The sequence below is a fragment of the Paramormyrops kingsleyae genome, chromosome 4 (genome assembly GCF_048594095.1).
Source record: "Paramormyrops kingsleyae isolate MSU_618 chromosome 4, PKINGS_0.4, whole genome shotgun sequence".
NCBI lineage: Eukaryota > Metazoa > Chordata > Actinopteri > Osteoglossiformes > Mormyridae > Paramormyrops > Paramormyrops kingsleyae.
In genome coordinates, this window is record NC_132800.1 from 11,130,085 (window position 1) to 11,157,138 (window position 27,054).

A 27,054-nucleotide genomic window follows, 5' to 3' on the forward strand; every position below is an offset into this window, starting at 1 on the left:
GATCACTCAAAACAGCTGATTACTAACGGGGCAGCACATGTGGTTAAGGAGGGGGCGTGGCACACACAAGGATTGTACTAGCAGGTCATGACACTTAGGCCTACCTGTAATTAAACCTCGTATTCCCCGATACCTTGACGTCTGCGCCATTGTCTCCATTCCGTCCCAGCTCAGCACGACAATATTATTATAATTAAATGTATTAATGGTTTATTATTAATGATATTAAAATAATTAATGAGAAATCTTTATTTTTAAATGTATTTTATTATATAATAATAATTACTGTTACTGTCTATCATTGTCCAAATGTATTTTTACTGTCTAAATATATGTATTCAGCTAGTGTAAACATGCATGATGCTACAGTATCACAGCGAATGCGAGGCTGAGACTGAAGCGTTACCCTTTGTTTCCGCTGAGAGACGTGCTGCGTGACTCATTTCCCCACGCGTGCAAGTTATCTTAGGTCAGTGTTCACGGTTCAACTTCTGAGATTCAGATTGAGTTCTAGGTCATTTTCTTTCGAACTGGTTGGTTTGACTTTTAAGAAATTCGACTTCTAATGAGTTTGAGAACTGAGGAACCACAGTATATAGAATAATGTAAAAAACAAATATGTGGATTGACAGTACTTGGCAAAGCTTGTTCTGTCTAAACCTGACACAGTCTGTCTATAATTGCACATACCTGCATGTTTCACCTGAAACCACATGATCCCAAACATGTTTCTAAACAGACACAGAAATTCATTCTCAGTAGAACTGCTCTCTTATACCTTTCTACCTAATTTCTATCTACTGTACAAAATCAAAGAGTAAGGATTATAGCTTGTTTTCAGAAAAACAATGTCAGTAACAGATATTCTCATAAAAGCTAAATAAATGTCTGTTGTGTGTATAGTTTGCATAATGTACTATTTTAGTTATAAACTCCAACTCCAGTGTTTGCTCAGTCTGCTCTTCTCAGTCTGGCCTCAGTCCAAAACCACACCTACTGCAGCCTGAGAAGCAGGAAGTGAGAGAAAATGAAACTGAATCATATCAGTGCTCGTGGTAAAATGGCAGAAGCCAGTGTCGCAGTGGATCAGAACCAGTTTAGCTGTGCAATCTGTCTGGATCTACTGAAGGATCCAGTGGCTATTCCCTGTGGACACAGTTACTGTATGAGCTGCATTAAGACCTGCTGGGATCAGGAGGATCGTCTTGCAGTTTACAGCTGCCCCCAGTGCAGACAGACCTTCATACCCAGGCCTGTTCTGGGCAGAAACACCATACTGGCTGAGGTGGTGGAGAAACTGCAGAAGACTGGACTACAAGCAGCTACTCCTGCTGACCATTATGCTGGACCTGGAGATGTGGAGTGTGACGTCTGTACTGGGAGAAAACACAAAGCTGTCAAGTCCTGCCTGGTGTGTCTGGCCTCTTACTGTGAAACTCACCTCCAGCCTCACTATGAGTCTCCAGCTTTTAAGAAGCACAAGCTAACTGATGCCACTGGACGTCTGCAGGACAAGGTCTGTTCCCACCATGACAGACCACTGGAGGTCTACTGCCGTACCGACCAGCAGTGTATCTGTCTGCTGTGTGTGATGGATGAACACAGAGGCCATGATACAGTCTCAGCTGCTGCAAGAACGACGGAGATACAGGTCAGGCCAGAAGTTTTCTTATATAAATATAAAGTTAATTTTAAATAAATGGATTTTGTCTTAACAAATGTTGCCACAAATCACTCAAAACAAGTCTGGTTTGGTAACATGAATGAAAAATTAACTGAAAGTGCAAGTTTAAAAAGTTCTGATTTAATTGCTACTGAAACTCTTTCAAACATCGAATCATGTGGCTCTAGCTGAATATATACAGCAAGCAAACAGGGTCAAGAGGTTCACTTACTGTTTGGCTGAGCATTTGAATGGCTGAGCTAAGAGGGTTTAAATATGGTGATCACACATACAGTGGCTAACAATTAACTGGGCTAGAACTGGGGCCCGTTTCAGAAAGCAGGATGTCTTGCTCAGCCAGACAGCTTGTCAGATTTAAGGTAGTCTGAGCTAAATATAAGTGAATGAAGAAAAAGGTCATTTAAACTGGGGCACATTAAATCCAACACGAAATTTTGCTTTTTGAAACCGGTCCCTGGTTTTGCTAAATGGCTGTCCGACTTGCTGCACTGGAACGTGTTTAACTCGTCTGTGACGTCATTCCCAGCTCAGAGTTCCGGCCTCCAAGGTAAATGGAGCTCAGCATAAGAGTCGCGACTCCATCATCTCAGAAACAGCCACAGTCCTGGGATTTAAATTTCACACACTGCAGTGTGTAGAGTTTACTGAGAATGGTGCAGTAAACATGAAACACCCAGAGTGTGAAGTAAAAGGAGCAAAGTAATCAGTGCTGGAGTGGGACTGAATTTCTGACCAGGAATTCAAGCCGCCTGACAGCCCAATATAAAACTATATAAACAATTACACTGTTATTATATGTTTCTATTCACACATCCATTTTCTAGGCTACTGAACACACATTCATACCTACATGCTTTAATTTTACATTCATGTAATTTTTACTGGCACATTTCACTAATATTAATAAAGCGTGGAGCAGCTTTGACATAAATAATGAAGCTTCGTCACAGTGCGCTGTCCTTGTGTCTCTTCCCCGTGTGGCCAGCAGCCATCGCTGTCCTTGTGTCTCTTCCCCGTGTGGCCGGCAGCCATCGCTGTCCTTGTGTCTCTTCCCCGTGTGGCCGGCAGCCATCGCTGTCCTTGTGTCTCTTCCCCGTGTGGCCGCCAGCCATTGCTGTCCATCCCCTTTGTCGTCTCATTGTCTTTGACCCTAGTGTGTTCTTTCTTTTCCCCACATGGCTGTATTTGGCTCAGTGGGTTGAGTGTGTGGCACCGAGGCTGGGACCAGCTGGTCATGGGTTTGAGGCTGGTCAGGAACCAACCTCACCTCTTCCATTTCATTATTGGTTTTCTTCTCTTCCTAGTGTTTATTAGTTCTGTGTTCTCCTTGTGAAGCTTGTGCCTTGTTTTATTATATTCCACTGGTTTATATATTTTCCAAGTGATGAATTCCTAGTGTGTGATTAGTGTTTCTTACCTTCAGTGTTTGTTGGAGTTTTCCTAATCTTGTGTTCATTAGTATGAGTTACTGCACCTGTTGCCTGTTTTCCCTGCACCGTTGTTATTGGTTAATTGTCTTATGTGTCACATCTGCCTCTTCGTTAGTTCGGTTGTCTGTTGTATTTAAGTGCTTGTCCTCCTGTTTGTTGCTGATTTCTTGTTTGTGTGTTGGTGGTGGAATGTTAGGTCATTGTCTTTGGTTACAGCCTGTTTTTCTATCTGGTTGCTTTTCCTGATCATCTTTCCTTAGTTGCCCATTGTGATGGCAAAACAAAGCTTTCTGAAGCAATTGTTTCGAAAAATGGTTCAGTACTCGAAGCTTTTCTAAATGGTGAACATTAGTGACACTAGGTGGTCAAATAAGTAAATAGCAGTTCATTTTGACTTAGTGTAGTGCATCAAAATAAATACAAATAGGCAAACATTCAAGTGGTCTGTAGTGCTTTATGAACATGAATGTACTGGTTAAGTTGGGCTGTGCAGTTTCTTATGAATTGGGCTACCTCTGAATTGCCTGGGAAGGGGTGCTTGCGTAACTCGAGGGGGTATTGGACTGCAGATGTTTGTTGAGGAACAGTATTTGTTGAACGGTGTGGGGACTAAGTTGGCTACGTTTTTTGTTTAGTCACAACTTCTGCTTTAGAGAATATCCACTGACACGCAATGGAGGATGCTGGAGTGCATAAAAACTCTATCGTGAGTTTACATATGTGTTCACACAGCCTTCTGCATATCCCAGAACTGCAAAGGGTCTTCAGAACGCAGTATATTTGGGTCACTGAGGTACTGCTGAACCTCCACAGTAGCATCTGCTGTAGAACCCTTGACCCGTTTGCTCTCCCCCATCACATCACTGTCCAGAAGATCCTACAGACCTGGAACTAAAATGACAAAACATGAATCACTGTGCATTTTGTACTGTGCAATAATAACTGTAAACCCAGTTCAGTTTAATTGAACATTTTCATTAAAACGTGAAAGGTTGCAACAGTACCGGTATGCATTGCAGTACCAGATGAGGTTCCTGCAGGCTCTGGATCTGGTGCCTGGATGCATGATGGTGTGGATGGGTTCTGCTGGGCCTCCTGTGATCTTATGCTGGATGCACACTCTGCTGTAAGGCGTTTCACAGCAGCCTGAGCATTAGATTGGCTACAGAAACCTGCAGTTTTATATCTTGGATCCGGCAGTGTGGCCAGTGTCATTATGCTCCTGGTCTCAAAGACTGAAAACTTCTCACTGATCAACTTCAAGAGGTTCTTGCACAACTGCTGGGCCTTGACATTCTGTGTCTGGGACAGTTTCAGATTCACAGCATGTCTAAGCTTGCGGATGAGAGGAATTACCTTGGATCCTGATGCTCTCTTCAGAAAGTGCAACAGTTGCCTCATTGAAATGTCATAAAACACCCAGACACTCATAATTTACGTGATATTCCTCTGAGGTCAGGGTTGTGAGCTCTGTCCTCAGAGTGACCAATGCAGCACCAACTGGCTCTCCTTGATCATGTGATCATTCCAGCATCAAATAGGTGCTATTCCAGCTGGTTTCCACTTCTTGAACCATTCTGAGAGTGGGTCTGCCCATCTGCTGTTGGATTTGACAAAGCCTTTCTCTAGCAGTTGTACTGTTCTGAAGTAGGTCACCATCTGTCCTTCCTTGGATCTGATATCGTCAGGGTCCTTGTGTCTGATCAATGGCTTCACAACCAAATTCAGTGTATGAACAATGCAGGTTGTATGTCTGACACAGGTAATCACATTTTGTGCAGCGTCAGTGTCAAGCATCGGACTTTATTTTGTCCTCCCCATTCCTCCATCAAGGCTGCCTTGACTGCAGCCATGTTTTCTGCAGAATGAGACTCTGGGAATTTTCCTGCTCCCAATAATACGGCAGACAGCTCAGTCTTATCCTTTATAAAATGGCATTTGACTGCTAAATAAGCTTCCATATGTATGGATGTCCACGTGTCAGATGTTAGACTTACTGCTTTGGCCTTTTTCACCTCTTCCTTTGCTTTCTCTTTTTCTATCTTAAATATTTCTTCCACCAGACCCTTTCATGTTTGCCTGGATGGGAGAATGTAGGTTGGATCCAGGATTCCCACAAACTCCCTAAATCCAGCATCATCCACTATGGTGAAGGGTTGTGAATCCTCCACAATCATATTGACCAAAGCCTCATCAATCATTTGCTTCTTGGTCTCTATACTGGGAATATTATACAGATTATTGGGTAATACCCTCACCCAAATCTGATATTATGTATTCATACAATTAAACTGAACCTTAAACACAATAATGACTAATGATTATTATTATTATTGTTATTATTATTAAATTATTAATAGTAAATTAATATTAAATTATTATTGTGATTAATACTTACGCTGCAGTGTGTGTATGCTGATTTATTTGCTCTACAGCATGTTTCAAAACCGGCATTGAGGTTTGCGCCTGATTTTCAGTTTCCAAAGCAGCCACATGGCTGAGTGCAGAACCAAGCTTCAGATGACCATGGTCACGTGTTTAGGGAGGAACAGAGGAAACCTCGAAGCTGTGCTTCAGAATGCAGTGTATCAGTTTTTTGGCACATATCTCAGAGCTTCAGTGTCAAGCTTAACATCACTAGCTGCCCCATTCCCTCTGTTAGTCTGCGTGTCGTTTTCTTAGCTACTTTTTCTCTGTTGAGTTCTGACCCATTGTTCTTCCTTTGTTTAGTGTCTTTCAAGTTTTTCACAGTTTCCTTAAATCCCTTTGTCTTGGAGCTTTTAACTGGATCGTCACCTTGTTTCCCTGCCTGCACCAGGCTGCGCCCCAACATGCACATTAAATATATGATCTGTGCAAATTCTGAAACATCTTTAATAATCACATTTTACACATTTTCTTTTCTGAATTTGCATGTAACATCAGTGATGCACACTATGACACGGTTTCTGTATGAATGGGTCACAACAGTCCAATATTAAACCAACTTCCCAGCAGATTCAGAGTTTTTAGTGTCGCAGCAGAAAAGATGCATTATTGTTGTTCACAGTGCAGTTTACTACACAGTGGCTCATTCTCAACTGACATGCGATCTGACATAAATCAAATAGGGCGTCAGTTGAGTAGCCGGTCCTGCAATGCAGCCCAGGACACATTCGCCTTCACATTGCTGTAAGAATGTGGCCATATGCGGCCCAGACCACCTCCCAATGTGGGTTGAGTGATCGGATCTCAGTGCATCCTCAATGTGTCCTGGGTGTGTTCACACCTGTAATTATTGCTGTCCACTTGTGATCAACCAGGACGCATGTTAATACCAGATGGAAACATTACAAAAGGGTCTATGTCCAGTTTATCCTACCTATAGTGAGTAAATTATTTATGAATATCCATCCATCCATCCATCCATCCATCCATCTCCTAAACTGTAATCCCAGTCAGGGTCATGGGGACCTGGATCCTTTCCCAGGCAACATAGGGCCCAAGGCTGGGGTCCACCCTGGACAGGATGATTAATGAATATGATCTCAGCTAATGAAAGAAACTTATTTTGTCATCTTATCTGCTGTCTGTAGAATCAAATTTGTGAAACACAGAAGGAATTTCAGCAGAGAATTCAGATGAGAGAGAAGGAGCTGCAGGACCTGAGAGAGGCTGTGGCTTCAATCACAGTGAGTATGAACCTGAAGAGAAGATAACAGCTGGCATGTGATCATGTTGAATCTTCACTCAGATTCAACACATTGCAGATTTATAGACTTGTGGGGATTAATCAAATTAATGCTGCTGTGGGTTATTCTGGGTCAGAGATTTAATAGGATAAAATTGCTAGATAACAGAGGTTAACCAAGTTTTGCAGCAGTAGTACCTTATTTATTTAGAAAAATACAATAAAATGCCCATTTGAGAAAAATGCAACTTTTCACAACCCAGCATAATGCAAATAAACACCAAGAAAGTCACCTATTAAACTGAGACCTAATGGTGGCAACCAACCTGCCCCATACAGCCACCAGTCTCTGCCAAATCCCTGCAGCTGACAGTGTGTGAACTTAATGAGTGATCATTTCCAATCAATGCTGGCTGGGTTTCAGTCCCTGAGGCATCCAGCACCATGACGCTCCAAACCCCAGCCCTGTGCTGTTTTTATTCCTCCTGTCAGCTCACATCACTATTGTACAATGAGGCTCTCTGGAGTCTCAAAAGGGGCCAATTGTAATTTACTGTCCTCTGCTCCCTGTGTCACCAACAGAGATCAGCACAGTCAGCAGTGGAGGACAGTGAGAGGATCTTCACTGAGATGATCCGCAACATTGAGAGAAGACGCTCTGAGGTGACACAGCTGATCAGAGATCAGGAGAAGGCTGTAGTGAGTCAGGCTGAAGGACACATGGAGAGACTGGAGCAGGAGATTGATGAACTGAAGAGGAGACACTCTGAGCTGGAGCAGCTTTCACACACAGAGGATCACATCCATTTCCTCCAGGTAACAGAACAGCTACTCTGACAATAAGAAAACCAGAGTAATCAAATGGATGCATGTTCTCATTTGTATTTCAGCTAGTCTGTCATTTGTCAGATGTTAATGGTCTTGTTAATTAGATTTCCATACACATTTGTTGTGATGAAGCAGTTTAATCAGACTGTGTGTCTGTAGAGGTGCCAGGGTCTTCCTGTCACCCCTGAAGCTGAATTTGGACCCAGAATCTCCGTCAGTCCAAGCTGCTCTTTTGAGAACATGAGGAAGGTGGTTTCTGAGCTGAAGGATCAACTGGAGAATGTTTGCGAAAAGAAAATGGCAGAGATCCATCATACAGGTTGATAAATCAAAACATTTTTCAGTCTGTTCATGTTAATATAGACCATGCAGAGAGAGTATGCAGTACAGTCAGCCTCACGTTTGTGTCATCAAGTCAGTTTCTGTTCCCAATAAGACTAAATCTTTATGAAAACTAATGAGCTCTAAATTCTACAGGCTACAAAACCCAGATCACAATTCATGTTTCTTCTACATTACAGAATCCAAATATCTGTATCAAGTGTAACTTACCATGATTTGCAGTTTGTTAAAATGCCTGTTATTGTCCCTCATAATGATAATACCCTACTGCTGTTATCTCCACAGTGAGTGAAGTCCATCTCCCACAAGTAAATTCCTTTTACTCACATCCCTGTTTCTCTCTCTCTCCTTCTAGTTACCAAAGACACCATCCTACCGGTATTAGTGCCCAGGACCAGAGCAGAATTCTTACAATGTGAGTCTGTTCACACACACGCTTCTCTCTCCCTGTATGAGGTGGAGTGTGTTTTATTGTCTTTCGTTTTCTTCTGCTAGTGGAGCTTCTCTTTCTCTCTCCCGCTGCCTCCTGGCCTTTCACATTTACATGAGCTGTTTATGTCAGGAGCCTTTGAAGTTTATTCAGGGTGTTTTTCCACTGCACCAGGTTCGGTACTTTTGGTACTTTCCCTTTTCCATTGACTTCCAGTTGAGTACCAGTACCAAAAGTTCCAGTACCCAAAGTACCCTTTCTTTTTTGGTACCTTGGAACTTTGAGGTGGGACTTGCAAAAGCATTCATTGTCGAATTAAAAGATACATTTAAGAAGCATAAAAGCCCAAAAAACAAAATAATAGTTAACTAAAAAGAAGTTACATTGTAGAGGCAGTGTATTACTAAACTCAATTACTGCTTAATTTAACTGAAAATTGAAAAGCTGCAGCAAACAGTAACGTTTTAAGCCCTGATTATAATGAGCTGACAGTGTTTGCAGACCTCAGGTCTTCAGGATAATACCCTTACCCTGTTAAGATTATAACTAAAATCAAAGATAGAAAATAAAAACCCAGACAACACTAGGCTTACCCACCCAAAAATAAATGCAGAAGGTGGCACTCGACCTCTAACCCAGTGCGTTTATACAGAGAGAGGACCTACGTGTTAATGTATGTGCACACACTTCTTACCTGTTCAATTTCACAGGGGGGGGGGGGGGGGATTGCAGAAGACAGGAGGAGAGTATCAAAGACAACAAATTCACCAAATGACACTAAGAGGATTTGTGGAGAGAAAGGGAGAGAGAGGAGAAGTTCAGAAGAAGAAGGACTGCAGGGGAGAGAGGAATAGAACAGGAAGGACCGATGTGAGAGATCTAGCTACGTAATCCCAAAGAGCAGCAACAGGAGGACAGTCCCAGAACATATGGAGAAAGGTGCCAGGGACTGGAAGGGGACAGAGGTGACATAATGGATCAGGTTCTAAACCCATGAGATGGTGTTTCCTGGGAGCAGGGTACAATCTATGGACAAATTTAAATTGTGTTTGCTGATGATTTGGATTTTTAGAACAGTTTTTTCCATCTGCCAGATGGAAGTGACAGAGAGAGGTTTGTAAGAGGATTTGTGGAGAAGGGAATAGAGACTGGACACAGGCTTAGAACTGGGGGAGAGAGTCGAAGCAAATGTGCAGAGCGGATGAGGAGGAAGAGGAGAGGAGAAAGAGAGACTACAAGCCCTAAGCTCAAACCTCAGCTGGAGGTAAAACGAATACAAAGAGGAATGAAGGTTAAACATGGACACAAGAGACTGAAACGTTTTGAGACCTGAGCTGTCAAAAATATCACCCAGAGTAGAAATGCCTGACGATGACCATGGTGAGCTGGAGATGGGGCCTCCAATGTTCAGGACAGGGTTGTGGAACAAAGGAGTGCGGGGGTGTCACTTCGGGAAGGGGCCCAGCAATCGCTCAACCCTCCTCCATGTACGAAGGCCATGGGAAATAACTGGACCAACAGAGGCCAAGATAGATTTTAAGGGAACGAAAGGGAGAGAGGTTAGACAGTGGGGAATGACATCCTGCTTGGATGAGAAGCCAGACAGGGGGATGCTGGGGAGGATTGATCCAACTCCCTTAGGGTGAAAGCATGGTGGTACAGTTCAAAATCTGGGAGGGCGACACCCCCATCTAACCGGTCATGGGTTAGAGTGGAATGTTTAACAGAAGGTCTCTTACCATCTCAAAGAAATGCAGAAACTACAGACTTAACAGAAGCCCAGTATCTAGGTGGAGGAGGAAGCGGAAGTAAGGAACTAACAAAATTAGTCCTCTGGAGGACGTTCATTTTAATAATGGCCAGTCTCACCTGGAATGAAAGGGAAAGAGACCATGAGGAGATCGAGATTTTAATACCCTCCAGAACATGGCGGAAACCAGCAGCTGTAAGCTCCGGGACAGAGGGGTAGATGTCTAACCCCAGGTATCTGAAGGAGTCTGCCTGAGGAATAGAAGAAGGAAATGAAGAAGAGCGACAGGCAGGATTCAGTGGAAGGAGAGAAGACTTTGACCTGTTAATCTTATAGCCAGAGAGGGATTCATATGTTTAAAACAAATTAAGGATGTGAGGAAGATCAGTGGGGGCATTGCCAAGATAAAGCAGCAGATCATCAGCATATAAGGAGACTTTTTGAGGAACATCTTTAACCAGGATAGGAGAAATAAGATCGGAATGATGGAGGGCTGCAGCTCGGGGCTCTAATGAAAGATTAAAGAGTAAGAGCGATAAGGGACAGCCCTGCCTGGCACCTCGAGAAAGTCAAAGAGGAGGAGAGGTGTTGGCATTAGTCAGGAGGACTGAGGAGAGGGAGGAGTAGAGGATCTGGACCAAGTTGGTAAAATATGGGCCGATGCCCATTTGATCGAGGAGCCTCCATAAGAAAGTTCAATTCATCCTGTCTAATGCCTTCTGCGCATCTAAGGAGAGAAGGGCAGCAGGGAAGAGAAAGGAGCTGCCTGAGGAGAACATGGTCATGGAGAAGACCAGACCCAGGATCTGCAAGCAGAAACAAACCGAACATCATCAGAAGCTGGTCCAATTTGAAGCGATGCCACTACTGGTACATACAGTTCATGTGTACGTAGAAGTTTCTTGTGTCTGTCAAAACTGTTTGGTTCACTTGTTAAGCTTTTATCATTTTTTTAGAGTAAAGTAGTAATTCCTGGCATTGAAGAACATCTGCATCATGCACCATCGACCATCGCGAGCCAAACCGCTGGCAAAGGCGACCATGGCGTTACGAAGGACGCCCTTAACAGGCATCCAGCAGCAGGCTGGGTCATCAGCTGAGCCGACATTTTTATTCAAGAAAGCCCAGCAAAGACTGTACATCCCGAGGCAGCTGAAAGAAGCAAACCTTCCCCCTCCCATCCTCACCATGTTCTATAGAGGCACCATCGGCAGTGTTCTGACTAACTGCATCACCATCTGCTATGGCAGCTGCAACACATCTGACCACAAGTGCCAGCAGAGAGTAGTGAAGACAGCAGAGAACATTATGGGATGCCTCTCCCTTCCCTACAAGCCACTTCTTGCAAACGCAGTGTCCACAAGGTCTGCAGCATTGTGCAGGACCCATCACATCCCTCACATGGTCATTTCACACTCCAGCCATCAGAGAAGATACTGCAGCATCAGAGCCGGGTCTGCCAGGCTGCATGGCAGTATTTACCCCCAGGCTGTCAGGCTCCTCAACACCATGCTGCCCCCCAGGATCCCTCACTCTGCCTCATCACTGCCTCAACCCCCCCTTACCCCACAACTAAAGGCCACAGACCGACCCTTAAGCACTGCACTGCACTTAACACTTTGTCACCCTGACATGGGGGCGATAAGAAGAATCCCCATTATTCTCTGTCTGCTCCATTATTCTGCTTCTATTCCTACTTTCGGCTGTTAGAAATTTTAGACGTCTTACTGCTATTATTACTATTATCATACACTGTTTTACACTGTGAACTCAGACTGTTACAGTGTACATGATGGTGAATTCAGGTCTAATTGATTAAATAAAAACATATATTTAATATAGTTCTAACAATATTACACATTACTGTATATTGCACAATGTATTCTTCTTCCTAAATTGCACTATCCTGTATGTCCTTTGCACATTGTCTTGTCTTGTTTGTTATATTGCACTAAGTTTATGTTACACTGAGAGTCCCTGAGCGTCATCATTTCGTCTCTCTGTATACTTATATATGGTGGAGATGACAATAACGTTCATTTTGACTTTTTGATCTCATGGTCTTGTTTATGGTGCAACAATTTGGATAAAGAAGGAACTGAGCTGGAAGGCGAAGCTTTCGATTTACCAGTTGATCTATGTTCCTACCCTCACCTATGGCCATCAGCTCTGGGTAATGACCGAGAAAATGAGATTGTGATACAAGCAGCAGAAATGAGTTTCCTCAGCAGAGTGTCTGGGCTCAGCCTTAGAGAGAGGGTGAGGAGCTCAGACATTGGGGCTCAAAGTAGAGCCGCTGCTCCTCCGCAGAGAAAGGAGTCAGCTGATGGTTCGCACATCTATCTAGGATGCCTTCTGGACGGCTCCCTGGGGAGGTGTTTCAGGGCATGTCCAGCTGGGAGGAGGCACTGGGGCAGACCCAGAGATGATATATTATATATACCCTGAGAGATTATATATAATATATACTACATTATAGATTATATGTTATATATATATTAGATTAGATAAGTGGCACAAAATGGATGGATGGATGGATGGATGGAACTGTATTGAAAAATAACACTACTTATGAAAGTAGGCAAGTAAGAATTTCAAGTTAAAATTCCATTGTACTTTGTATACATGACACTGCTTTCTTATAGACTTATAATGCCATTAAATTCAGAAGCCGCTGTACACAGAAGGACACAATAGTGTTTGGAATATTTTCTTTCTTGCCTCTGAAAATATACAGTTCTTCCGGCCGCTCATTCTTAAAAAAATCAGATGCCACTTTAATACTATCTGTACCATCTGTAAAGACAATGTCCTGTGACAAAACGTGACCATACTGCCACCCCAATTTCAGGTGGTATGCACCTTGCGCATGCGTCACGTTATCCTCATGTAGATGCACAGACGAAGCATGGTAGTTTGCAAACCCTACAGGCAATTTACAAGGTAATAAAACTGTCACATGCACATTGTTGGCGTAGTCATTTACTCTAGGTATATGTAGGGATAGATTATATATCACTTTGTACGGAGGAAAAACACACGTCATACGTCGGTTCTCCGTAAACCGGAAACAGAAGAGGCTTCTTTATTGGTACAGCCGCATTTATACAAAAATGGACGTTGTACGCATGATGAATGAGATCACATACGTTAACACCCCCACTTGATCTCATACAATACAGAATATCTACTACTGCAACAGTATAACAGAGACACATATTTCTTATTTGGGTGATTTGTATTTACACACCAAACATAAATTTCACAAATCTCTCCACCTTAAACTTAGTCATGGGTTTAGTCATGACGTCTGCCACCATATCCTCTGTTGGACAGTACTCAATCAAAATTCTCCCATCAGTAACAGCCAAACAAACAAAATGATACCTAATGTCAATGTGCTTACATCTTTGGCGGCAAACTGGATCTTTGGACAATGCTATCGTGCCTTGATTGTCCTCAAAGATTTTTACTGGTGCATACTGACAATTATTCTCTATCCCATTCATCAGTTGTACAAGATACAGACTCTCCTGTGTAGTCGCAGCGAGTGCCATGTATTCAGCTTCACATGTTGATAAAGCAACTGTGGCCTGCTTTTTAGACTTCCACGAAATCAGTGGACCATCTTTAGTGAGACTAAAGCAATATCCTGTGGTGCTTCATCTGTCATTTAAATCGGCCGCCCAATCAGCATCGCTATATGCCACCAGTTTCAGATTTGTCTCACTTTTCTTGTAGCATAACTCATAATGAATTGTACCTTTCAGATACCTCATCACATGCTTAGCTGTCAACCAGTGTTGTTCATTTGGTTCAGACATATACTGAGACAACTTACTCACCACCCAGCTTAGGTCAGGCCTAGTACATGTCATTACGTAAATCAAACTTCCTACGACCTCACGGTATGTTTTGGCATCAACAGTGTCTGCACCACTGTTGTACTCTGTCTTTTGTTCACATGGGGTTGACCTTGGCTTGCAAGCTGACATGCCAAATTTTTCCAGTACCTTCATTATATACTTTTTCTGATTCATTTTTACACTCCCATTATCCTGTTCAAAATCGATTCCAAGGAAATGTCTCAGCTTTCCAAGATCCTTCATCTTAAATTTTGCAGCAAGTGTCTTCTTTATATAATTCAACAAATCCTCATTGCTAGCAGCAATAAGTAAATCATCAACCCAAATTATAAGGATTGCTCTCCCATTATCAGTTTCTTTGGTATAAACACAATGGTCTGCGGGGTTTTGTGCAAAACCATTTTCAGTTAAGTAATCATTAAGCATCCTGTTCCAATTTCTACCGGATTGTTTGAGACCATAGAGTGACTTGTTTAGTTTACAGACTAACTTTTCACCCATGTCAGATTTTACCTCAAATCCCTCTGGTTGTTCCATATATACATCACAATCAATAGGAGCATGCAAATACGCCGTCTTAACATCCATCTGGTGTAGATTAAGATCATATTGTGCTGCCAATTGCATCAGAACGCGTATTGAGGTAAGACTGGCAGTTGGAGAGAAAGTCTCCTTGTAGTCCACCCCCATCACCTGATTATAACCTTTAGCGACATATCTGGCCTTATAGGTTTCTGTCTGATCTGCATTACTTTTGACAGCATATACCCATCTACCCCCCACTTCACGTTTGCCCTCTGGTAGGGTAGTTAGTGTAAATGTATTGTTCTCCTGAAGAGAATCCATCTCATCTTTCATAGCTTTAGCCCAAATCTCTGCTTTAGGTGAGCTCATAGCTTCTTTGAATGTTTGTGGCACATCACACATCCTATAACAATAGTCAATGCTAATTGATGCCTGATCATTAGACCTTGTATCAGTAACATACTCAGAGAGGTACTGTGGAGCTCTCCTATCTCTTTTGGGGTAGCGAGACTCAATTCCCTCAATCTGAGCTGTATCAGTCATATCCCTGCTATCAGAAGTACCCGGGGATTCTTTTACCTTCCCTTCCTTCTGCTTAGTTACAGTTACCGTCGGTCTAGATGACACATATCTTTCCTCAAGGAAATCCTTATCAAACATCAGTGAGTCTGTCTGAGTTTCTTTCTCTCTTATATTCTTTGTGACAAACTTCACCAGTCGGTGTTTCAGAACTTTCTTTGTGTCAGGGTAGTAGACTAGATATGCAGGGCTGTTTTTGTCATAACCTACGAAAATTCCCTTATCGCATCTTGTGTCTAACTGCTTCTTATCATGCTTGTATGCGTAACATACAGACCCAAATACTTTCATCCTAGACAAGTTGGGTTTCTTGCCTGTAAGCATGTAGTGGGGCGTTTGACTTGTCCTGCTATTAAAGCATCTATTGCGTATCACTGCAGCTGTCATTATAGCATATGTCCACAACTCTTTTGGTAGATTACACCCAATTAACATGCATCTCGCCATGTCAAATAGTGTGCGCCAAATCCTCTCTGCTGTGCCATTTTGATGTGGCGAATACGGTGCAGAGAACTCATGTCTAATGCTATTCTTATTAAGCAAAGACCGAAATTCATGTCCCGTGAACTCAGTGCCATTATCAGACCTAATGCACTTCACATTCCCATAAGGGGTTACATCAGCTAGAAACCTTTCTGCAGCTTTCGCTGTATCACTCTTATCTTTCAGGAAATATACAAACACTGTACCTGAATAGTCATCTGTAAAAGCAAGAGCATACTTAAATCCATCTTTTGCTATAGGGTCTATAGGACCGGCCAAATCAGTGTGGACGAGCTCAAGTGCTGCTTTCGCACGAGCATCTGCTTCCCTGTTTCTGCTTTGCACAAATTTACCTTGAGTGCATACCTCACAATTCAGTTTAGACTTGTCAAATTTACCCTTAATCTGCATGCCCTCTACAACATCCTGCAACCTGGAAACATCATCATAATTGCAGTGGCCTAGTATTTCGTGCCAAGTTTGAATATCATAACAACCATTACAAAAATCACTGGTGTCATTACTTTCACTAACAGTGTCCAAGTAATACAGTCTATTATATTGTAATGATATGTGGGTGTGTGTGTGGAGGGGGGAGGGATTGGTGTGGAAGGTTAATTAAGTGGCTACACCTGGGTTGTGAGGAATGTGGGGTTAAGAGAGAGGGCTTGGGCGGCATAGGAGAGACTGGTTCTGGGAGGGAGGTGCCGCTCGTATGCCGTGTAGGGCTGCCGGCGGTGAAGCCAGATAGTGGGCTGCAGGGACAGGTTCTGGTGTGGTAGGGGAAGGATAGTTAGGACGGGGGTAGTTAGGAGTGCATGATTGCCGCTTAGTCTGGGGTATTTGATAAAGGTGATAAGCGGCAACCCCATAGTGACGTAGTGGGGGCGGAATTCCCCTTCCGCGTGGTGCCTTAGCTTGCGGACCTGTGTGAATGTTCCTTCCTCGGGGGGAGGGTTTTGAACCTCGGGAGGGGGGGACGTTATGTTTTAATTTTGTCCTTGTATGTTTGTTTTGTGTTTTTAAAAGTAAGCAGCGTAGCCCGTTAGGGATCGGGGCGGGACTAGAGGTGGTACTGGTCCCGTAACGCTTGTCTGTGCCTGAAGTGTGGGGATTACTGGGTATTGCAGCGCTATTGGTGTGCCGTGCCCTAATGGGGATGTTGTGTGCTGTGGGATCCACTGTGTGGTAATGTGGGTTAACACATGTTTGGAAGGGTTGGTTTGCTACGGGGAGACAGTGGGCCGAACCCTTTGTGAGCCTAACCCCGGTCTGATGGGTCGCTGCATGAATTGTACTGAATAAAGTTATCTTAGTAATTGTAGCAGAAGCTTTGTGGTGGTCTCTTCTCCTCTTATAGCCTCCGACGCTATTGTAGGTTTATTACAATATTCTTTTATCTCAAACTTTGTACCACTTTGATGGAGGAGTTCATCATGTCCCTGCTCGAACTTGATTGACGCTCCGCTGGTTGTCGCTGCTTTTACCGAAAAGATGTCCTGTGGATATGTCAGGATGAACAGCGCGTCTTTCAGTGTAGCCTTCATTCGCTCTCCCTCGCGGTTCATCAGGTTCACCTCCGCGTCACCGTTGGTGCCATCGGCCAATTCAATAAAGTGTTTCTCTGGCCGGAGAGTGTGATCAAACTTCTTGAACTTTCCGATGTCTGTTATAATGTGCGACGTTGCTCCGGTATCAACCATCAGGCCTCTGTGTTTCAGTCCGCTTGGTTGGAGATGGCTGGCCTTGAACGTATATGTGTGCTCGCACTCTTCTTCATCAGCCACTTGTTTTACAATGTCCTTTCTCTTACGCCTGCAAAGTGCACCTGTGTGTGTCGCGCTTTTGCAGTGCCCGCACCATTGCTTTCTCTGTCGTTTGCTTGGACATGCCCAGGCCTTGTGTCCCTTCACTCCGCAGTTGTGACAGACAATGTCGGGGCCTGTAGCGATCCCTCTCCCTCGAAAAGTAGCATTTGCTTTCATCACGTTATCATCCGAGCTGGCGCGATATTTCTCAGTGTCCTCAAAACTTCTCAGTTTTGTCTTAAATTCTGCGAATGTCAAATACTCGTCGCCTTGTGTAACATGGATAACAAATGGCTTAAACGACTCGGGCAAACCTTTCAGAATCATCGCAATCAAAAGTCCATCACTCAGTTTTTCTTCGGCATTTCTAAGTGCTGTAATTGCTGTTTCAGCCCTAATAATATAATCTGTTATACTTTCATTAGTGCTTTTCTGTAGAGAAGTTAACTCCGTGTAATCACTCTAGGTTTCCCTTTACCTGCGTAATAGTCTCTCAATATCTGAAGAGCTTTTCTTTCATTATCCGTTGCATCTCTCATAACTAACGAGAGGCTTTTATCATCCAAGAACTGAATCATTTCTGCATATACCTCTTCATTTTTCTTTCTGTCGTTTTCAAACTCGTCGTCTTCATCGTCTGAGGTGGGCTGACTCAGGATGGTATCTTTCAGCCCCAGTAAGTAGGTATGTCACAAAAAATTTCAAAGTTGTTGGATTTTTACAAAAATCAGAAGAAAGGGCTTGATAAGACCCTTCCAATGATACCAAGAACTTCTTTCTGTGATGAATGGCAAGAAAGTTATAGGATATTTTGTAACGCCAATTAAGGTTTATTAACGTCCACTTATTAACAGATAAAACAATAGAGAACCATACTTGACTTTGTGACCTGTTTATGGTGTTCAGAAAAATGAGCATAACTCTGTTATTGTTTATCAGATTTTTATAAACTAGGTATCATTAGAAAGCGTATTCCTTGCCTAACAGTCTCAGATACACTGAAAATAAAACAAATAATTATTTAATTTTTTTGTCTGTCAATTAATACTCACCGGAGAATGTATGTAGTGAATAATACAAACAATGTCTTTTCAAAGAGTCCACAGCATCAAATTAAAAAGTATTTTGTGTTATCATTATAATCCATTCAATAATAATACATTTGAAAAGCATTGTCCATAGTAAAGTATCAAAAGGTACAGGAGCAAAGTAGCTGTCACTTTAACAAAACACTAGGTCCCCACTAATGAGGTCAGCTAGGTCCCCACTAATGAGTTCATATTTGGTCAACAATGTGTCCTCTGCATTTTCATCATGCGTCTCATTTTCCTTCCAATAAGCAATTGTGAAGTAGGCAACACCATTCCTTTTTTTCTGCTTTTCAATTTTACCACAGTATACAGTTCTTGAACTATTGTCCTCATCATACCGAGTATGCAGGATTTTCTTACCCACAACAGTACCACACAAAATTCTCTCAAGATCTGCCTTTGTCATTTCATCAAGCTCTGGAAATGTTGTACCAATATCCCTCACATCTACACTTTGCAGCTTTTTATCCACTTCCTTCTCCACTTTCTTCCTCTGTTTTACAATTTTTTCCTGAATCTTTGAAGCAGCTCTTTTCATCAATTCAATTCTAATTTCATCCTGCTTTTTCCGACTGTCCTTTCTCTTTAATCTAGCTCTACCTACTGTCACGGTACGTGCAACACGGATAGGGAAAGCAGGCGAACGGAAGCCAGGGATCGGGGAATACGGAGTTTAATGCCAAAACACAGAGCACGCAACAAAACAACATCAATGACCGAACTGGGGATACAAACGGAAACGCGGACTAAATACACTGAACTAATGACAACAATCCGAAACAGCTGTAAAACACTGGGATTCCACATGAGGTTAACGAGGGGGCGTGGCACACATTAGGATCGGACGGAGCGGGGTGTGACACCTACAGCCCAGTCCACAACTGCTTCCCTTGTTGATTTGCTCAAACTATCCAAATATGGCACAACACGGTTCTTTTTAGCCCTCATCTTTGCTCTTAAGAAGTCTATTCTGGCATTTTTCGACTTCTCTTTCTCAATGCTGTACATCCCCATAATTTCTTCCGCATCTATGTTGTGCAGACGGGCTGAAGCTGTTTCCTCTTCAAGAGCACTGGTCAGTTCCATCTCAAAATAGCGTTTATACTGGCGCTCCAAAACAGCAATGACTGCATTCAGACATGTCTTTACAATGACTCCAAACTCTTCCTTACAGCCAGATCCTCCTCTTAAAACTCTCAGCTTGTCAAGAGTTGCATCACTAGCACTCAGGGGACGCCCAAAGAAGTCTGTAGACCAGGTGAGAATCACAAGTGGATCTGTAGAGGCAAGTTTCACACAAGCCACAACATCCTTGACAGTCCGAATGCCATCAATATGGCTTACTTCACTGTCCATTGATGTATAGAACATCTGCATCCATGGGCCAGTGAGCAACTTGCCTAAGAGCCCAAGACCTTGGATTTCTAATATTGCAGTCGGATTCTGGAAATCCTGTCTAATACTTGACTGCAGGCCCCCACAAGAAACACTTCCAATAGTGAAGAATTCAAGAAATGTGTCATAGTGCTGAAACAGAATTTCACAAATATGGAAAAGGACGTGCAAACGATTGCCACGGTACCTAGGGATTAGACCACGTGATAGCTTCTTCTTGTCAAGGAATGTTTAAAAACCCTTAGGGTCTCCCTTCCCATCTTTATAGCGGAATTTATTGATCTGAAGCACTAAATTGCCTGCCATAGAATCCTTTCCAAATAGATGACCTCTTGTGGACTCCAGACCTTTTAATGCTGAGCGACATGTGGATGCAATGGTATCTAGGGGATGAAGGTGGCAATTAAGTTAATTTAATACTTTTCCCCATGTCTCATTCACTTTCTGGATGGCTGCATGGTTCACAGCAACTCTGTCTGTCATCGTATTTGAAATGTTGTTTATCATGGTGGATCTGGTATATCCATAGTCCTCCTGGTGGAAGTCGGCATAGACACTGGCAAGGTTGTCAATAGAATGCGTCACATGATCATGATAATCATCAGCAGTCCCGCCAGCAAGCTCATCAATGTCCACCACTTCACATTCCTCTTTTGATGTCAAGTGTATCGAGTTAATGTGAGTCCCTTCCTGGGTGGTGGCATCGAACCCTAACGTCAAGCCTGGTTTCTTCATGACCCACTCTGCTGCCTTGAGATCAGCAATTACATCAAGTTCTTGTATCATCTGATCAATGGCAGACCTCTGAGGTATCGAGGTTAATTTTTCTCCTGACCTTTTGGCATCACTTTCAATTAGAAGCGGAATACTTTTTGTTGGCACTTGGTTGACAATATGATCATACATTCTCATGCGTGTTTCTAAACTATATGTCTTCCCATCCTTTTTTGTTAGTTTTTCGTCCTTCTGAGCTAATTGTTGCAAACTTTCTTCCAGTTCTAGTATTCTGTTTTCCAAACTAAGGATAATCTCATCTTTCCTTGAAAGTTCTTGCTTCACCTTGAGATGTACCTCCATAGAAACAAAATTCTTTGCATGACTTTCATGTCTTTTTTTTCCACGTGCTTTCTTTAGACGTTCATGGTTGCGACGTAATTTCGCATAGTCAGGCACCTTCTCTGTCTTATCACAATTACAATTCCCGTACTTGGCGTCTTTTAACTGTTTTTTCAACAAAGTTATTTGTGCATCCTTTACTGTCACTGAATGCTTCTTTCGTTGAATTTCCTGGTTTAAATACTTAACTTTAGCAAATCTTGTAACATCAAGTTTGTCTTTAAGATCTTTTATGCGTTTCACATACTGTTTTTTTCCAGAGCTCCGCATTTTTGCCACAAAATCAAGCCTTTTTTTCATTTTAGCTTTCTTTGGCGTGAGTTCTCCCATTCCACGCTTATAAGAGACTGGGGTGACAAACTCACTAGGCCCAGAAACAGGTACACTTGGAGATTCAGTAACTGCCAGTAGCTCGCTATGATCAGAGTCTGGCACACTTGAAGGACCAGGTTGAGGTTCTGCAACTGCCATTTCATTCGGTTCAAGTTCTGTTGCAGCTGTTGATTTAGAGGGAAATTTAAATGTTTCGTTACAAAATTCCACAAATCGTTCTTTATCGCGACTGAGGTTTTGGAATGTCATGAACCAGTTAGTTATTGACTGCAGATCATTTGGTTTCAGTGAATATGATTCACCAAAGGCCTTGTGAACTCCACAAATGGTTCTGGTGATGGACTTCTCATTTTCAAGGTAAATATGCAGTATGTGCCTGTTCAGAACTGTCTGATCTCCGGGAGTTGAAGAAAAGAAGTCTTTGAGATGCTGCCTTGCTATGCCAGCCCGTGCTGGTTGTGGAGGATTACGTTTTCTCTTCATGTTAAAGGTAACTGAAAAGACAATATGCAACTATTTCTAGCCTTTCCAACCCATTCAAAATTATCAATCATCTGTGTTACAAAAGCAAGCGATGGGTATCTACTCCATTTTATTACAAGAATATACACTCACCTAAAAGATTATTAGGAACACCATACTAATTGATTGATTTCCTTTATTGCTGTTGCAATTCACCATGTCACTAGTCACAAGTACCAGCGAAAAGAAGGCCATCAACCCGACCATACATACACAAACATTATAGGGGGTAGACAGGTCAGGAAGACAGGGGACTTTAGGAAAACTCAGAGAAACAAGATTACGTGAGGAGAGTGGAGGTGAATAAAAAAAACAGCCCCCAGACTGTACTCCAGTAGGGAGTACAATATAGGAACAGAAAAAAAAACACCTCAGCAATAAGCACATAGTCACCACACAACACTAAAGTCAAGACTTGCAACAGGGGAGGGGAATGGGGAGGTGGAGGTAGTCCAGCATAGACAAACAGCTGTCCGGTCCTGCAGCCAAACGGTGCTGAACATAGACCCGCTTGTTCACGCTGGGGGTATGAAGCGGCGAAGGCGTGGGATGGGGGTAGGGTGTCCTTGTGGTTGGGGGAGAGGAATGCAAGAGAGTCTCACTGCCTTGTTCTTCAGGGGGAGTTGTTGAGCTCAGCAGAGGCCTTGGCCAAGGCCCGTGCTGATTAGGGGGGAGCCAAAAGCAGATAAAATGGGGTTGTTTGGGTTTTCAGGCGAGAAGCTGTAATTTCGCAGCTCCTCTAATGTCCACGCTGGTCTCCGCCATCCAAAATCCTCTGCAGAGCCGTGAGCCTCTCCGTGATGATATCAAAATTAATTAATACGGTGTTTGACCCCCTTTTGCCTTCAGAACTGCCTTAATTCTACGTGGCATTGATTCAACAAGGTGCTGAAAGCATTCTTTAGAAATGTTGGCCCATATTGATAGGATAGCATCTTGCAGTTGGTGGGATGCACATCCAGGGCACGAAGCTCCCGTTCCACCACATCCCAAAGATGCTCTATTGGGTTGAGATCTGGTGACTGTGGGGGCCATTTTAGTACAGTGAACTCATTGTCATGTTCAAGAAACCAATTTGAAATGATTTGAGCTTTGTGACATGGTGCATTATCCTGCTGGAAGTAGCCATCAGAGGATGGGTACATGGTGGTCATAAAGGGATGGACATGGTCAGAAACAATGCTCAGGTAGGCCGTGGAATTTAAACGATGCCCAATTGGCACTAAGGGGCCTAAAGTATGCCAAGAAAACATCCCCCACACCATTACACCACCACCACCAGCCTGCACAGTGGTAACAAGGCATGATGGATCCATGTTCTCATTCTGTTTACGCCAAATTCTGACTCTACCATTTGAATGTCTCAACAGAAATCGAGACTCATCTGACCAGGCAACATTTTTCCAGTCTTCAACTGTCCAATTTTGGTGAGCTCGTGCAAATTGTAGCCTCTTTTTCCTATTTGTAGTGGAGATGAGTGGTACCCGGTGGGGTCTTCTGCTGTTGTAGCCCATCCGCCTCAAGGTTGTGCGTGTTGTGATTTCACAAATGCTTTGCTGCATACCTCGGTTGTAACGAGTGGTTATTTCAGTCAAAGTTACTCTTCTATCAGCTTGAATCAGTCGGCCCATTCTCCTCTGACCTCTAGCATCAACAAGGCATTTTTGCCCACAGGACTGCCGCATACTGGATGTTTTTCCCTTTGCACACCATTCTTTGTAAACCCTAGAAATGGTTGTGCGTGAAAATCCCAGTAACTGAGCAGACTGTGAAATACTCAGACCGGCCCGTCTGGCACCGACAACCATGCCACGCTCAAAATTGCTTAAATCATCTTTCTTTCCCATTCTGACATTCAGTTTGGAGTTCAGGAGATTGTCTTGACCAGGACCACACCCCTAAATGCATTGAAGCAACTGCCATGTGATTGGTTGATTAGATAATTGCATTAATGAGAAATTGAACAGGTGTTCCTAATAATCCTTTAGGCTAGTGTATATTCATAAACACATATAACCTCATTTAAAAGCCTTCACATCATTTTAAAGCTGTAAATTCCATGCTGAAAATCATGCTATTTTCGGCTCTTGCTGCACTGTTCACCACAAAACATGGCCGGCTCTCGCGGCAGATCCAAAAAAGTGAACTGCTGATCGATAAATTTTGCTCAAAATACGCCTAAATACAATAAACTAACTAAGAAATATAATTATCATAGTTTGAAGAATAATTCCTCTTACCTTTATTGTCCCAACGAAGGTTTTAATGAGTGAAATTTTCGGTAAGATCAGGAGGAAATTTCGAAGTTATCAGAAAGTCAGATGACCGTGTTCTGAATGGAAATCCCCGGATGAAGGTGTGTTTTACGTTATCAGAACGGGTTACCCTAATAGACACAAAAATAACACAACAAAAAGGCAAAAACTATTGGGATACCCTGGTGCTCTGGGGAATGGCGACCAAATTGAAAACGAGGCTGCCTGCCAAAGCCCCTATGGCGCAGAACTGGTGATAGTGACATACCTACAGTAAGCGCAGATGGCCTAAAAACTTTGTCTTCCAAAGTTCGTAATTTTTCTCATCTCCGTCAAAGCACAACCTTTGCCACCTACTTCCTACATCCCGCGCCCTGGGCCCATAACCTGTTGGTGTAGCCATTTACTCTAGGTATATGTAGGGATAGATTATATATCACTTTGTACGGAGGAAAAACACACTTCATAAGTCGGTTCTCCGTAAACCGGAAACAGAAGAGGCTTCTTTATTGGTACAGCCGCATTTATACAAAAAGGTACGTTGTACGCATGACGTATGAGATCACATACGTTAACACATATAAATGCGTGAAAATCTCACGCCAGCCAGTTGATCAAACTTCGTAGCCCTGTGAACTGGCGCTTTGAATTTGTAAAACGTAGGGAAATATACATAGACCTCACTGCTGTGGTACGTGTGCAGGGAATATCATAATAATAATTTACTAATAATAATACGTAAATAGGACACATGCGCATAAGCAAAGTACACAGCTTGACCGGAGAACTATGAACGTTTCCGTGTACGCATGCGAGGTGTAGATACGCGAGTGCTGCGCTTTGCGGAGAACCAGCCTAGATGCGTCCGCGTCCGCGTTGGGAGCATCGCGTCGGCTCGCTGCTGGAGAGAGGTGTGTGTCCAAATTGGTTTGAAAGAAGTTCATATTGTGACGTAAAGACAAGCTCACTATTAGTGGTAATCTTTGTCGTATAATTTTATGCTTAACATGTTTGATGAATGCTGTTTGTAATTTTATTTACCTGTAATTAAGTCTATTAGTTTAACACGCACATCATTTTGGCGCGTATTCCTGCCGGCGTCGCGCGGGCATCCGACATTTCCTGAGGTATTTCACATATTTGAATTCCTGCTTCATTTTTATATTTTGTGTATCGTACAGAATAATAGAGCGCAGGCTAAAGTGCAGTTCGGTCCCCAGCGAGTCTCTCAGCGCGGCGTGTCTCACAGCGCAGGGGGCAGCCGGAGCGCTGCAGACTCGGGCGGCTACATGAGTATATTGGGAATAAAATGTGTGTATTGGAGCGAGTTCTGTGTTAGTGAGTGTGTGAGGTGTGACAGTGATAATGATGGAGATGCTGGGCTTCGTGATGGGATTAATCACTCTTCCTCTTCCCTACAGACTCCTGCCAGCTGACGCTGGACCCCAACACAGCAAACAGCCGCCTGTCTCTGTCAGAGGGGAACAGGAAGGTGACATGGGGGTAAAGCTGCAGCCATATCCAGATCATCCAGAGAGATTTGACTGGTTGGTCCAAGTTTTGTGCAGAGAGAGTCTGACTGGTCGCTGTTACTGGGAGGCTGAGTGGAGTGGAGATGGAGTCTGGATAGCAGTGACTTATAAAGGAATCAGGAGGAAAGGAGACAGTTATGACTGTCGGCTTGGATTCAATGACAAGTCATGGAGTCTGATCTGCTCTCCTGACAGTTACTCTGTCCAGCACAATAATAAACAGACTGTCATACCCATAGAGCCCTCAGGCTCCTGCAGAGTAGGAGTGTATCTGGACTGGGCGGCTGGTACTCTGTCCTTCTACAGAGTCTCCTCTGATGGACTGACCCTCCTGTACAGCTTCACCTCCTCATTCACTGAACCCCTCTGTCCAGGGTTTTGTGTTTATATGAACTCCTCCATGTCCCTGTGCATGCTGGGATAGCTCACTGTGTGCTGGAGGAATCATTTTTACCTTATCAGAGTGTCACATGTCGCTGCTTCTCCATGGCAAAAAGGTAAAATCTCTGCTTTTTAACCAGTATAACCCTTTTTACTCTGTCTGAAGTGTGACGTGTCAGACAAAAATAAATGAATGTTTGTTCAGTTGCCAAACTCATGCAAAATGACTGTTTTTCTCTGACTTCTGTTCTGTGTTGTCTGTGAATGCACAAAAACTGCCAAAACAAATTCATAGTACATGCAGTTGCACCAATAAAGTGAATTTTGCACCAATAATGTACATTTTATATATTTCTGTATATATATTGTATTTGCTACCTGTACACTGACAATAAAAACTTCCTATTCTGTCCTATTAATGTCCCGGTTCAGCGCTGCCCAAAGCGTAACTGAGTAACACACTTAATCCGCGTCTCTGGTCGCAGCAGCCTGATATCGCAGCGGCGATGCTTTGGCCAGCAGGGGGCGGCAGACATTTTATTAACTCAAAACCTACAGCGGTCCTCAGGTAACTGAGTAAAGACAAATAATATAATCAAATTAATCATATGTTAACTAAGTAAAGATAAATGACATACAATCTTAATAAAGTAGTACTACAACAAAAATTTTGTGATGTTTCAAAAAAACACCTGATCATCAATGATGCCATGTAGGTGATTACCAATTACCAGAAAAAGCATGAATTCTGTTTCATTAGGAATACTAATATATTTATTTATTTAGTTTTTTTTTTAGTTTCTTTTTTACTCCACACAATTTAGGAATGAGACTGTCAGCCACAATGTGTCCCACAATACACTTACAGCGGCATTGCAGCAATACAGATATATCACTGAACACAAAGGAAAGGTGGATTCTTACTCTGACGTCCCTCCCCGTCCTCTAGTGACGAGCTCCACATTCTGTGCTGCTGCCTCTGCTGGCCGCTTGGTTGTTTCTCTCCCCCCTGTCTAATTTAGACGTGGTGCACC

The 27,054-nt window shown here is 43.0% G+C and overlaps 1 protein-coding gene across 1 annotated transcript; it reads left to right on the top strand.

The window, feature by feature from the left end:
- The first annotated feature begins 500 nt into the window (after positions 1 to 500).
- Positions 501 to 25,614, top strand: LOC140588981 (tripartite motif-containing protein 16-like). The gene is made up of 6 exons (XM_072711639.1): positions 501 to 1,651; positions 6,690 to 6,785; positions 7,367 to 7,600; positions 7,772 to 7,931; positions 8,310 to 8,369; positions 25,529 to 25,614. Exons 1-6 carry the CDS (start codon positions 1,028 to 1,030, stop codon positions 25,612 to 25,614), a joined length of 1,260 nt encoding a protein of 419 aa, XP_072567740.1. The 5' UTR covers positions 501 to 1,027.
- Positions 25,615 to 27,054: the final 1,440 nt, after the last annotated feature.

Excerpts from the sequence above, each read along its gene's own strand:
- LOC140588981 (XM_072711639.1), top strand. The coding sequence starts at position 1,028 with ATGAAACTGAATCATATCAGTGCTCGTGGTAAAATGGCAGAAGCCAGT. Across the intron at positions 6,786-7,366 it reads AGGCTGTGGCTTCAATCACA|AGATCAGCACAGTCAGCAGT; the intron begins GTGAGTATGAAC and ends TGTCACCAACAG. Across the intron at positions 8,370-25,528 it reads CAGAGCAGAATTCTTACAAT|ACTCCTGCCAGCTGACGCTG; the intron begins GTGAGTCTGTTC and ends TCTTCCCTACAG.